This window comes from Ischnura elegans, chromosome 12, assembly GCF_921293095.1.
Source record: "Ischnura elegans chromosome 12, ioIscEleg1.1, whole genome shotgun sequence".
NCBI classification, from domain to species: Eukaryota; Metazoa; Arthropoda; class Insecta; order Odonata; family Coenagrionidae; genus Ischnura; species Ischnura elegans.
The window spans coordinates 41,278,197-41,292,865 of NC_060257.1; the positions used below are offsets into that span (position 1 = coordinate 41,278,197).

The 14,669-nt window shown below is 34.7% G+C and overlaps 3 protein-coding genes across 3 annotated transcripts in view; 2 read left to right on the forward strand and 1 right to left on the reverse strand.

Moving 5' to 3' along the window:
* Nucleotides 1-1,565: 1,565 nt before the first annotated feature.
* Nucleotides 1,566-8,334, reverse strand: LOC124169657 (neuralized-like protein 4). Its single transcript, XM_046548308.1, has 5 exons — nt 8,154-8,334; nt 7,820-7,919; nt 5,605-5,796; nt 5,332-5,422; nt 1,566-3,674 (listed from the first exon to the last, which is right to left on the reverse strand). Exons 1-5 carry the CDS (start codon nt 8,209-8,211, stop codon nt 3,495-3,497), a joined length of 621 nt encoding a protein of 206 aa, XP_046404264.1. The 5' UTR covers nt 8,212-8,334; the 3' UTR covers nt 1,566-3,494.
* Nucleotides 8,335-9,101: 767 nt separating this feature from the next.
* On the forward strand, nt 9,102-9,939 carry LOC124168646 (protein mago nashi homolog). Its single transcript, XM_046546909.1, has one exon. It carries the CDS (start codon nt 9,199-9,201, stop codon nt 9,637-9,639), a length of 441 nt encoding a protein of 146 aa, XP_046402865.1. The 5' UTR covers nt 9,102-9,198; the 3' UTR covers nt 9,640-9,939.
* Nucleotides 9,940-10,214: 275 nt separating this feature from the next.
* LOC124168669 (ATP-dependent RNA helicase DBP2-like) overlaps nt 10,215-14,669 on the forward strand; it is a 44,971-nt gene continuing 40,516 nt past the window's right edge. Inside the window, exons 1-3 of the mRNA XM_046546934.1 lie at nt 10,215-10,511; nt 10,596-10,751; nt 11,534-11,659. Coding sequence (XP_046402890.1) covers nt 10,510-10,511; nt 10,596-10,751; nt 11,534-11,659 — 284 coding nt within the window. The 5' untranslated portion in view covers nt 10,215-10,509. The remainder of the gene's footprint in view (nt 10,512-10,595; nt 10,752-11,533; nt 11,660-14,669) is intronic.

Below are 14,669 nucleotides of genomic sequence, written 5' to 3' on the forward strand. Positions count from 1 at the left end.
AGGTATGTTAATACATATTGAAAATGGAGCCGACAGTAATGCCACAGAGACTCAGTATACAAAGACATACTTGCATAAGGACAGGGAATACAAATATTAACAGTTCCCTTGCATACTTTTAATAAGTGCACTGAATATAAGAATCCATAATTTACATGGACGGACATATATTGTGCATAAAAAAGCTCAAACCCATCTTCTTTGGCATGAATGTGGTCACTGAAGGTATAGGACTGTCTAAATTTAAAGTCTGTTAACTGAGTAAGACACCCACATACATATATGAACAAATATTACTGATAGTAATGTTCATAAAACTCTTAATTTGTATACATCAAGAAGAAAAGTTTAAAGTAAATTCACAATAAAAATGCGATCACTGATACATATTTGAAGTTTTACTGAAAGCATTTATAATTAAGCAATGAATTTGGAGATTGCAACAAATTACCAGTAATTCCACTCACTATAATATACAATAAATACTCCACCATATAATACAATAATAAAATAACATATTCCACCATAAAATACAGTAGAGTCAGAATAAATAAGTATTAGTGGACTTTGTGATGCGATTTTGAGGCTCCTATTTCACATTGAAATTAATGCCACATTAAAAAAAAAAACCATTAATTAAAATTAAATTAAAACCATAAATTTGCATGGTAAGAAAAGGCAGTTATTATGAATATTCAGTTCCAATAAAGGTTGTTATAGTCACATCAAAAAAACGAGCATATGGCTTTTCAATGAGACATGGAAATAAATAATAGCGTGTGTTTGTTAAAGACATATAATTAATTAATTTAGAGATTTATAGAATTAAAAATCAGCAAACACATAATAATAAATTCAGGTTGCCTGGTTTCATAGTGAAGATAGTACCATTAATTTTCAAAAACCCTTAGGCATGTCTTGCATAAGTCTAATCTCTCCATTTTGCTCAGATGCATCAATAGGCATATCGTGTGATCTAGTACTTGACGCTTATTTTAAGTGTCCACGTGTATGAATTACACGTGTACATTGCTTGAGAAATACTGTAAATTTCAGTACATTGCAAGAATTATCATATACATATTACACTCCATTGAGAAATACACCCAATTTCTGTTTGTTTGACTAAAAATGCAATGGTGATTTTACAAATTTCCAGCCATTCATCAGAATTTATTTCATGCATAATTTGACTTATGGGAATTAAGTGGAACCTATCTAATTCATTACCTCTGTAAAAATTTTAGGAACAAATTAACTCACGATTGTTCCTCACACTGAGGCAGTAATAAATGAAGATTCAGTTCCCGTTTACTGGGGGTCTCTATCAGTGGTGCAGCGAGGGGGGGGGGGGTTTGGGGGATAAAACCCCCTCCAGAGCTCAGAGAAATATTTAAGTTTAACCCCTTTTACTTAATTGGATTGATATTACTAATAGAATAGTCTAAGGATTAATTAAATATCCCTCAGAAAGCCGTTAAACTCACAATTTTGAACCATTTATCTTAAAATTCCGCAATTTATTAATCTCGCACCTGCCGCTTATCCTGGTGGATATTCCATACCCTCACACACCCCAGTATTAGTTGCACCTAAACCCCCCCTACCTTAATTCCTAGCTGCGCCCCCAGTCTCTACCTCCTTCAACCTCGTGGAAAAAACCTGTAGCCTTTTCTAGTTGCTCTGCCAGTTTTTAAGGCCGTCTGACACAGGTGACAACATTGCACAATCTGACGTATGTACGAAGGTGCGATCAAAATTGTGTCGTATAAAACATATCATTGCTAGAACAAATTCGAGAATGTGTGGATGCAACACTACAAAATAGCTCCTGCCCTACTTCTGAGCATTCTCACAATTTCAACAAATGTATGCGCAATGATGTGCCCCTCATAAAACAGCCTTTACAATTTCTGTCTGACGTTTGCTCCTTAAGGATTGATTTTTTTTTGGTGATATCTAAAACACCTAAATTGAATCTTAGGAATACCAAACTGTTCTTGGCTTCCAGGCTTTCTGACTATTATAAGGATTACAAGTTATGGAGTAATGGCTGCCACAATGACTTTCACAAACTTCTGGGTTTCATAGCATTGTAATGTGAAAATCAAAAAAAATATTAAGTAACGACGAAGCAATATCAACAAATATCATGTTCACAAAATTAAGAGTACACTAAAAATATTTTTATTTATAAGTACTGTTGTGTATGTGTGTATGCTCAAACTTTGTGTGTGTGTTTTGTTTTGAGACTTAGAGACCGGAAGTGATGTGGGAAGGCACTCTGATGTAAGCCGGTATGGAGGAAGTATGCGTTGGCAGATAACCCCTTGTACACCATAAGAAATACAGTATCCATGATCTTAAATGTGTGTTTATTATTTAAGAGCTGCAATCTCGACATAAAAAGTTCGTACAGTTTACTTATGCCCATTGGTAGAGAAGACCAAAAATTCATTAGCATGCCCAGTCTTGATTTGTTCAGATAATCTAAATAATTTTTTGTATAAATGTCTAAAAAGGTGTGTTTGGGTACGAAAACAAACTCCATTAAAAAAAAATACAATAGGCATTACAGTTGCCCTCACCAGTCAAAGTAAGACATACTAAGACTGAGAAAATACATAGTTTTAATATAACTTCTGATTGTTAACCTCAATGTCACTCATTAATGCTACAGTATTTATCATGTAAAAAAATCAGGTGTACAGCATTCAAAAAATAGATTAAATAGGTACGTGAATAAATTTCTTTTGGAAGAAAATCCAAATTTTATGTTTCAATTCCAGCCTATAGTATTAAGTTCAATGGACTGAAGTTATAATCAACTGTCAACTATGCCAAACATTACAAACCAAACAAACTGCTAAAATGATTAATTTTTGTATCGATCAATATATCAATCACAAAAGTCTATTATTTCATTGACTTTTCTTCTGAATATGTAGTTAAGAATTTCTTTAAATAAAAAATAATAATTAATACTGCAGAAATACACTTTCTAACATGAAAAACATTTATGACATAATTTCAAATAACACACACACATAGTACTAATTTACGAGTCAAACTATGCATGAAAACAATAATATTCTCAAATATAAATGCCACTTAGTGGAAATAACATTGACAGTATATTGTGAAGGCACTAAAATTGTGAAGGCACCAAAGAACTATGTACAATATATTGGCCTACCAACTGTATTAATGCTAAATACTATCACCACCTGGTCTGTACGTAAAATCAACACACATAAAATTTGAATCCGCTAGCAACAATTCTAATCAATAATTCTTCCCAGGGCACGGATTCTTTTCCAGAATAACATTTACCAGCAAAGATTTTCATCACTGACAGTAACCCATTTGAGATCTGAGGAGAGCTCGATGAGTTTGCACAGCAAAACATTCTCATGCAAGTAAATGCAAAATGTAGGCATGTACCAATATAATGCCAAAGCAAAAAAAATTATGAGTGGAATATTTCCAGCCCATCATCTAGAAACAGGAGTCAATGGATCAACGACAGAGGCTCGGACACAACAACCACCAAGATCAATAACACCAAAAACATCAGTTGGAACATCAGTGGCTGAAGGCCCCTTATCCATCCCATTTACGAAAAAATGCAGGGTGCCATTATCCTTCCTCATAACACCAACTTGATCCCCTTCCTATAAAAAATGAGTAAAGCCGCTATGAGAATGAAGTTTCAGCTAGTGATACTGCTATTGCATTCAGTCAAGGTTAGGAGAATAAATGAGTATGTCTTAATGCTCATTATGCCATACAAAGCAAGGGGATTTGTTGAACATAATCTAAAAATCTTCCAGAAGTCCTATCTATAATGTGAACAAGAGACACCAGCTAAGTAGGATCGATATACTAAACCAGAATGCCTACCGTGAAAAGGGGAAAGTACAGATACCAAACTACATGCATAATGTTTTATGCTGTTTACTCAACATCATTGCTAACAATTCTTGAGTATTGAACAAAGAGATCACTGGGAATATAATATTGCCGTAAATTTATTTTCAAGTCAGAATATGAGTAATCACCTCCAATTATTAATTGAAAAAGATCAGTGCCAACTCAACAAATGAAAATTCACTAGAATGATGTTTGCCAGACATATCAGATAAAATGCCGTTGAAGGACAAATAAAAACATATCTTTATGCCTACAATGCAATAAAATTATATGAAGCCAATGATCTGGCCATCATAAGCACCTAAATTTCATGTAAAGCAACGATGAGCAGGAGTAACCTTCCGTGAGTAACCACCTTTGATTGTACCGTGATCATAACTGTCTTCATGATTATGAACTAATATTCATTATTTGCACATACATTATCACAACAATATTTTTAAATGTTAGGTGTAAGAATACTACTTTATTATTAGGTCCAATTATTGAGTGTAAGGATAATTGATCACAAGTGAAAATCGCCAAAAATAAATTTTTCTATCTTCTGAAAAAAGGCACTGTTCAATTAAATATTTTACATGTTAGCACTAAATGTTATACCTCAAGCATTGTTGATTTTAAATGAAGATATGAGTATTATCAATGGGTATGATCAAAAAACATAAATACCTAATTAAAATATGAAGTACATACTTGCCAAAATGTCTTGTTCCTTATGGGTGGCTGCCCTACCCAGGTCTTGCTATTATTAAATCATCGGCAAGAGAATATTCTAGATTGCTCATGTCTGTCGAGTTGGTACCCGAAACGTCAGCGCTCTTAAAAAATCTTATCTGTGCGGAATCCCGAGAAAAGTTTATACATAGCTACCTTCCTCCCTCCCCCACTAAGCCTGGTATAAATTTATGTGATGGACCTCTACAGAGTTCACCTGATGATGACGTCTCATGTTGACACCATGGTCACGTAAATAAATATTTCATGTGGAAGTACAGTTGCTTTTTCTTTTTCATTCTTCATAACTCAAATTAGTTTTAACCCATCAACACCCACGGGTGCCATATGGCACCCAGTGCAGTGCCGAGCCAATACTCCTGCAATGCATATAATACGTGAATTTTTGCATACATTTCCGTGCACAAACTTTGTAGAAGGTTTCCTCTATTATTCAGTCAGTTTGAATGGTGCTCATTGTGTTGAGCTCATATGTATCATATTTTATAAAAGTGAAAGATGAGTGATTAAAAAAAACTTTGAGTGCTAACGGGTTAAAATACTGGCATTAAACAGAATTGGTTTGCACATCCAACTTTGGTAGATAAATCAGTCAGTTGGCATGGTAAACTGTCGGCCAATGGCAAATAATTTCAACTTTTGCATTGTTTATTACATATTTACCTTTATGTTCCCTAAATCTATTCCATATTCTTCAATTATATTTTCACCATTTTCATATATGCTGTTCCCATAAGAATACCAGCTGCAGCTCCTGCACAATAAATAAAAATGTAATATTTTAAGTCTTAATAGTTTGGCTTCGACATGAATAGATATATTTTTTTCACAAGGATAATCTAAGTAGTATAATAGTGTTATGAAAAGCTTCTAAGTAAGCCAGACCATTGAATGATCCGGTAAAAAAACAGCAAAATTGAAGGTCATCATTCTCACAAGGTATCATGCAACCATTCTAGGTTATCTTCATCTTCATCTTTCATTGCTGGATGTTGAGCAGTCACTCCAATCCCAAAGGTATAGCCAGGCCACTTACTGATTATCTCATCAACAGTCACTTCAAACAGTTCATTGTCAAAGAGAAACCTGTGGCTAAACACCAACCCATGATAAGGGGTTTCATAGGGCCTGTAAGAAAACATACATTTAAGGAGAGAGAGAGACAAATTTAAGCATAACTATATAATACCAATTTGAAGAGCTAGAAGAATGCGCTCAATTACTATAGTATTTATTTTTTTACATGTCCTAATATTTCGGGAGGGTCCAGACCCTCGCTATGCCACAAGAGGAGATCTGTAAAGAAGAAGAGTATAATCTGAAGACTTTATGCTCTCAGAGTTATCCTGTGTACCAAACAAACCTATTTCATGTTAAGCAAAGTGATAACGAGTTGGTAGATCTGACCGATTTCACACAAGAGCTTCATACACAGTAGCTTTTACACAAGGAAATTCCACTTCCTTTTCTCTTCCATTTCTTTAATCATTCCTCCGTTATCCAAAATTTCTTTACCCTTCTACTGTCAACCAAGCCAACTGACCTCTCTGCCACTTTGACTATTCCAGCTTTAAATCACTTCACCCTTCCTCAACAGTCAATACTATTTTCAATAATATTTGCCACTAATTCAAATTTTTCTGCTAATTCAAGATCTTGATATCCTCTCCTCATGGTCCCCTTCAGAACTTTCACATTACGTTTCCTTGCCTTTCTAAATTGGGTACGTAAGTCTTGAATTTTATGTAGAATTTCATAAGCACTAGGTTGTCTGAATCCATGTACGCTTCAGGGAAGCTGTGAGAGTTTTTCACACAATTCCTAAAACTCAGTCTTACCATGATGTTGTCTATCTGCTATCTCCTCGTAACCCCTGGAATATTTCATGTGGACCTTCAACCTTTACGATGATTGAATCATGTGTTGGTGATGTAAAACTAGTGTTTCCTGCAATTTTAAGCATCTTTCTCTATCATGCCGTTCCGCATTCTTAATCCAAATTCTCCTATTTCATTTACGTCCCTTCCATCACCGACTGAGGTGTTCCAGATCTTTTTGGTCTTCTATTCCTCTTTTTTGGGTTCCGCTCATGATGATGATAAATCTCTGCAAGGATTTCACATGTTGATAACCCCAAGGACCTTAATACGGACCTCGATGTTTTGTATGACACCATCACATGGACTACTATTTGTCTGGCTCCTACCCTTCGACCTATCTATTACCCTATTGGAAAAAATCTGCCATTTCAATTGAATGTGCCACTTTTCAATTGAATTTCCATACATGTATACAATTGAAATTTGTCACTTTACAATAGAACGCAATTGAATATTTCCAATAGGGTATAAGTGGCTGAGAGTTGAAAGTAAAATTACTGGGAGTAATTCAGAATTAATCCTACCAGTGCAGCTCTAGGGTCATAAGAATGCATAAGCCTTTCCACAGCAGCAATAAGGCTGTAGCCCAAGGGAAAGGTTGATAGCCAAGAAAATATCCAAAATTAGCACTAAAAGCAATTTTTTCCATTAGCTCAACAATACCATTTCATTCACACTTAATTCTTAATATCTATGCAGAACATTTAACTAAAAAGTACTCCAAAATCCACAACCTAGAGTACAAAACAATAGATTTGATCCTTGCCGAGTATGAAGGGTGGAAGGAAAAGTGAAATAAGGAAAATATTTCCTTATAATAATTATTGTTCTGGACAGAAATATCACTCCACTATCCAAGTGCCACACCCATTATATTTCATTTTCGATCAGTTATATGCTTATTTATTTTATCAAAATAGGTGAGTGAATCAGAAAATCACTCTCATTTTCCACTTCAGTCTTTCAATTCGGTTTCACGAGGAGAAGCTCAGACAGAAATTTACTCATTTACTGAAAATGTATAGAGGAGAGAATAAAATAAGAAAAGTTATAATTGTTAGCAATGCAATTTGAAATAAGTCACGATTAATAATACGATTTCCACCGTAAAACTAGGGGCAGAGGTAGTCTGACTACATTTAAAGCATTATTTTTGGGCGTGACTGCAGTCATGTATGTACACCGCACCAATAATTTAGACATTGAAAGTAAATGAAATTTTCATTTACAAAAATACCAAAGCAGCTCGAAGTTATTTTCAGATTACTTACTCTTTCCTGTGAGCAGTCTCTCCATTGTTGATCACCACTGCGTTCTTTCCGCATTTTTCGTGAAAATAGAGTTGCTCTCCCAGATGAGGGGGAGGAATAGCTGAATTGAAGCAAATTTTGCCATAAATCATTAATCATGCTACTGAGGGAATTTTCCCATTCTAAAGAGAGATTTTATTCGATACAATAATATGAAAATATTTATAAGTGAATATAACGATCGTCAAAGTTCTAGTTAATCAAATAATAAGATCAAACATATATTAGCTATCAAAATTTTTCTCAGACACCAATGCAATGACATGAAAACAAAATGAATCGTAACAACACGCACCAACTCTTAACAGAGGATTTGTACCATTTCTAGCAGGGCAAGACATAGAATTCTCCATTTCGAATTAATGTTTTAATGCAAAACGGAGAGGCAATACGAGAAAAATTAATGAGATCACCGCGAGCTCAATTTGAATCTTTTAACGTCAAAAACTAAACGAAATTGATATCGCGCACCAGCCATGTTTTACGAAATAATTTCAAACTCTGGGCGGGCTAATTAAGAAAATTTTACATGCATGGAAAGTACTATTGCGATGATTTTTTAAATATTTTTTGGTTGCAAATAATTGATCTAAACTTTTAATTAAAAACAAAGACGCGAAAGCTTTTTTATTACTCTAACAAACTATCCGAGGTTTTTATTTAGAAATAATCGACATTTTTAACCGAAGAGTTAATAAAATGCATTTTTTATATTTATTAAGTTAAATTTAAACTTCAGCGAATTCTTTTTCATCGATTATTTGAGTTTTCATTGTCTCTTTCTACAATATTACATTGTAATATCTTCTCTTATTAATCGTGCTCATGGGCTCTCTTTTTAGATTGTATTTAATATATTCCGACAGTATTCATATAAATTCTTCGTGCATTGATGATCATAATCACTGGTACCTTTCAGCATCAGATACGCAGATGAAATATTCTTCAACAAGTGTCATTCAGTAAAAATGTCTTTAACGTAAATATGACTTAGGATTAAGATCCATTTGCGAAATATTTATCATGTTTACTCACTTGATATAGTATATGTAATTTAATTCTATGAATAATACACTACAAATTTTATGTATACTCCATGTTCCATGTTTAAGCTGAGGTTTAAACAGGTTTAAACCTATTTAAACTTGCCTCCATGCTGCCCATGGTCATGCTATCACTGCAACGGTAGGTGGCAGACTTTTCCTTTGAAAAACTTTTCATTCCTCAATTGTTTATTCTGAGACGCCGACGGAGACGCCGAATTTGCCTTGCCGGATTAAGGTTGGATTTTCTTCGAAACCTATTTGTTTGTGTGAACTTCTGCGTTTAAATATCCAGCAATGTCCACCGATTTCTACATAAGGTATTATGTGGGCCATAAAGGCAAGTTCGGCCATGAATTTCTTGAATTTGAGTTTCGTCCGGATGGCAAATTGAGGTATGCCAATAATTCCAACTACAAGAACGACACGATGATTCGCAAGGAAGCTTATGTGCATAATTGTGTCATGGAGGAGTTAAAGCGTATCATCCATGACTCTGAAATCATGCAAGAAGACGATTCTTTGTGGCCGCAGCCTGACCGAGTTGGTCGACAGGAGTTGGAAATCGTCATTGGAGATGAACACATTTCCTTCACAACATCGAAGACTGGATCTCTAGTAGATGTAAATCAATCCAGGGATCCGGAAGGACTAAGGTGTTTTTATTATCTGGTACAGGATTTGAAGTGTTTGGTTTTTTCACTCATTGGCCTTCATTTCAAGATCAAGCCAATATAGATATGAACGTCGATCAGTGGACAAACGAACTGTCAATGGCAAAGTGAACAATCAGTGAGTCTTTTCAGAACTTGAGTTGGATAAATATGTTAGTTTTACTCTTTCCTATATTGAAAAGGAATTTACGTTGTGCTTGAAATGTTATCTTCTCATAAATATTGTCATTTTTAATCAGAAATGAGTTCAGAACCTTATGCTCTTGCATAGTTTGACCTTTTTTGTCCATTCATATGCAATTATTTGATTCAATGATACCTGAAGTTCTAACGTATTCGTAATAAATGATTTTTCCACCAAAAATTAGTCGTTATTACTGTTACCTGTAGATTCTGTTTTGAAACTGGCGTTGCGTTGTTGTGATAAGGTTTTCTGATTGCAATATTCTCAGTATTAGTTAAAGGTAGTATTTGCATTATCAGTAGTGTAAACGGCTTGCGGAATTGAAATGCAGAAAGATGGGTACGTATTTAGGGGATGAGAAATGAGTTACTTATGAGTGGCCACCCCTCAGAGTTATCGTGGTTGCTAGGGTACGCAATGTTTTTTTGCTTCCTCAGTAATATTTAAAACTAGTGAACAACGCTTGAACCGAATTTTTAATTCAGCATCTCGTTGTTCTGGTTTTAAGTAAATAATAATAAGAATACTTGTAAGAAGAATTTTCTTATCCTTCGCGCTGCATTTGTCTACATGCTATTTGGCGGGCTAGTGCGCCAAGTACGACATGCCTGTGGAGATTAAGCACTGCGCAACTAAGTAAATCCTTTGAGTTACTGATACCAAAGTCGACTTCGAAGTTATTGAATTTCAAGATTTTGTAGCTTCCACGAAAGCTTGGAAACCGTTTCCCCTACTGGCAGCTGATAAATCATGTAAGTATGGACTCCTGATGTGGCCTCGTTATGTGGTTTGACTTCCTTTGTGATGTTGGCTTAATTGATTTGCATTATTTTCAGGAACAACTTTCAATTTCCGACTAGTAGCCTTAATCAAGTACGGTATCCGGACTTTTTGATGAATGGTATCGTATTTAATCCTCCTTGCTGGCAATACATTAATTTGCCAACATGTAATAGAAATGTGTACATCCCTCAACGTAGTGTCCTACAGAGGTGAGATCGACTTCGCAAAAATGTTTTGTGGAGATGACTTTCTTGTTAGTATTCCTGTTCTGAATTGTGCAGCCTCGTCATTTCAATGTTTAGAATGAGATGAACAAGGTGCTTTCAGTAATGAGCAATTGATTGTGATTTAGAGGTATACTTGTTAGCCTAGAATGTGACTCTAAATCCTTGATTCTTGAATGAGTTTGAATGCCATAGCGAAAACATATCCCATGGAACTCTTATTAAATAGTCCCTAATCTGTGTGAATTCATTATCTCCCTGTCACGGTTACATCGACTTGGGCATGAATAAGTCAATCAACCTTATAAAGAAATACATCATCTATTTAGGCTTTCAATGCCAGCTCGTAAGTTAAATCTTCTGCGCTAATTTTGTGCTTCCTTTCTACCTAACTTGTGTTGTGTCCCTAGTAAATTGAAAAATGTGTGAACTGTCCCTTTCTTTATTCCAATTTAGTCTATTCTATACCTGTTATTCAGTATGTCTTTACTCCTTTTATAGTTTGACTCTACTACTCAGTAGAAGTGAATGGATTAGCCAGCTTTGCAATTGTCTCTGTTCATTGGTATTTCAATTAATTATTATTGTATACTTTAGGCTGAATCATTAAGTTATCTGATAACTCTTGATGGAATTTATGCATCCTGATGATGCTGTTGCGAAGCAAAACCATGGTTGTTTATTAAGTATTTTTATTGAAATTATGTTAATCTTCTGTTATTTGCTCTTTCAGCAAAAAGATTTTTAACCCTTAACTTTTTTTATAGATCTTTTGAAGAATCCGAAAGGTACAGGACCTCAAAATCTATAGAAGTTTCAGGGAATTTTGTGCCAAAGCCAGTTCAAAATTTTGAAGAGGTCAATTTTCATCCCTTTATCTACCGTTGTCTAAAGTAAGTTTTTCTTTGATAATATTTTGAAGTCAGTTGAAATGTGTTTTGTGGTTTATGGTTGTTTTCGATTGATTTTCATGTGCTAATTAAGCTTTTTATATAATATGACTGATGTATCTGTCACCAGTTGGACCTATGGTTTATGATAGATAGTTACATAGTTAGGGAGGCTTTCATCAGGTGCTTTCAACCACCATTTACAAATACCTTACTTTGCGTGACTTGTGATTATTAATGACAGATGCCTTCAGTCTAACCGCATACGGTATCAATCATGAGATTTATTTTAGAGGACTTGATAGCGTTTACGCCCCATAGACAAAACCGTCATCCTTGCTACGGGTTAATTTCTGCAAAAAAATGAGATTTTTTTCTGCTAATGTACATGCTAAACCTATTGGAAAAAATCTGCCGATTCAATTGAATGTGCCAGTATTAAATAAAATTTCCTCATATTCAATTGAATTTCCTTATATTCAATTGAAATGTATCACTTTTCAATTGAACGCATTTGAATATTTCCAATGGGGATCTTGAGTTTCTCTATTTGAAGTTGTTCTAAACCAAAAGACAAACTTTGAGTTTTCAATCCCATAGTTCTGCAAAATTGAGTCAAGTTAAATTGCTGTGAATAAGTCTTTACCCTCACAACTCTTGATTTCTTGTGCCAATTTTCTAACCTGCCTACCTCCTGCAGACAGGGGACAAGAGCACCATGGTTGGGGTATGAATACCTAACCATTCTACCTTAGTCTAAAAAAGAACATCCCTTATTATCATTTAAATTTATGATGTTATTATCTTGGGAGCATTCACTGAACACTGTGCTTCCAAAATTTGATAGTGGAGTTAATATTTGTATCTTTCTGCAGCCTCCTTTATTCTGAAAGAATGTCTCACCATTTCTTGAATCCATGGTTTATTTTATGCTTTTCTTCTGGAGACTGCATCAAAATGGGTGTTTATGCCTAGCAAATTTTTAGTCAGCCATTCGTCAGACATGATGGACTCTGGGAGAATAGCTCTGGTGGTAGAATGTATCATTTCATAGTTACTGCAATCACCGGTTGCTGCTGTTTATTTGTTGGTCGAAAACTTAAGGAAAAATATTGTTAGTTTATTACAACTTACTCGACTTTGCATTGTCATTGTTTGGAAAAAGCTCAAATTTTTGTTGACAGCGAGGAAGATGGATGGTAGTATTAACCATCAAAAGTCCTCCAAAAGGGTTTCACGATTGGTGTATGCAGTGGCGCAGCGAGTGGAGGGACTTGGGGGATTAAACCCTCCCCGGAGTTCGGAGAAATTTTTAAGTTAAATCTATTTTAATTAATTGGATTAATATTGCTTAAGGAATAGTGAGAGGATTAATAAAATATCTCTCAGAAGGCCGTAAAACTCACCTTTTTGAATCATTTATCTGAAAATTTTTCTGTGGAAGGGCCCCCGCACCTCCTGCTTACCCTGGTGGGTATACCATGCCCTCAGGCCTCCCAGTATTAGTTGCACCTGAAACCCCCCAGCTTTAATGCCTAGCTGTGTCCCTGGGTACATTGAGTGTTTTGCGGGTATTTGTGGGTACAGTGATAATTTTTCTGAATCAGTGGCACAGTGAGGGTTTGAGGGATAAACCCCCCCCACCCAAGAGCTCAGGGAAATTTATAAGTTTCATCCATTTTACTTAATTGGATTGATATTACTAATAGAATAGTGTGAGGATTAATAAAATATCCCTCAGAAAGCCGTAAGACTCACCATTTTCAACCATTTAATTCTGCAATTTATTAATCTCACACCTACCGCTTATCCTGACCCCCAGCCTTATTTTTAGCTGCGCCCCTGGCTACATGATCTAAGCTGTGATATAATGATGGAATATTTCATTAACCAGTATAATAAGTCTATTTATACATGTTCAAATTTTTGTGAATGGAGTTTTAACCTCTAAAGGTAATAATGCAACATTTTTATTTAGAACTTGCATTATAATAAACTTCCAAAATCTATATTGTTCCCTTTCGTGCCTCATTGTTTAGGACCAAGACGGTCTCTCACCTCTAATGCATGAGATGGTATCACAAAAATTGTTTACCTGCCCAAGATTTTTTAATGAAGTGACTCTGACTAACCATGAGGCCTCAATATCTCTGCCAATTTATGTTTAAATGCTCATTTAAAGAAAAAAATTAGCAATAAACATTTATGTACTAGTGTCAACGAAAAAATTAGCTTCACCACTTCGAGACTGCTAATTTGTTCAAAGAATAAATTAGTGTGGACTGAACACTTATTCTGTAGAACTATAACGGCTATCAACCACACATAAGGTATTAAAAATTGAGTTCAGCTGTATATTAGCCACATCAATTTCTTATGCATAGTTTATTTCTATTTTAACATATCCACGTTGTTTTTCATTCTGAGATGTTTTTTTTCATGATTTCCTTAGTACCAACAAAGCACAGTTGCAAAGTAAATTATACAAATGGCTTCCTCACTGTGTGTTTCATAGGTTCTTCATAATTTTCCCGTTAATTCAAAATCTACCAAAACCTAAGTTAATTGTCCCTCTAATTTCTGAACTCTGTATTTTTTTCTATGAATGCAGCCTTTGAATTATAGGTACTGGGTTTAGTGCTCTGTGCGGATAATATATGGCTATTTTTTAATAAACCTGCCTTACCTCATGATCACTTTGAATTATGCTCCTCTCAGGAAATATGAGAGGAAAATTTAAATGAAGTAATTTAAATCTTTTTTAAAATTTCCACAAGGAACTACTTTACAAATTTGCATACCGATTTCAAGCTTCTCAAAATATTGCAACTATGACAAGAATAAAAAAGGTGAAATGAAGGTTTTCCGGTTTCATTTAACATGACGTACATTAGTGCTCTTTGAGTGAAATACGGATTTTTTCTATTATTTAGTGATGTGAATGTAATTCCCTTCGTATTTTAGAAATGCATATTTGGCATGTATTTGTGTCTAATGGTTTGTATGTATAAAT

Bases quoted from the DNA above. Each gene is read 5' to 3' on its own strand.
- LOC124169657 (XM_046548308.1), bottom strand. From the start codon at position 8,211: ATGGAGAATTCTATGTCTTGCCCTGCTAGAAATGGTACAAATCCTCTG. The intron at 5,797-7,819 runs GTAAGTAATCTG...GTTTTCTTACAG, and splicing joins GAGACTGCTCACAGGAAAGA to GCCCTATGAAACCCCTTATC. The intron at 3,675-5,331 runs GTAAATATGTAA...CATTTTTTATAG, and splicing joins TAGATTTAGGGAACATAAAG to GAAGGGGATCAAGTTGGTGT.
- LOC124168646 (XM_046546909.1), top strand. From the start codon at position 9,199: ATGTCCACCGATTTCTACATAAGGTATTATGTGGGCCATAAAGGCAAG.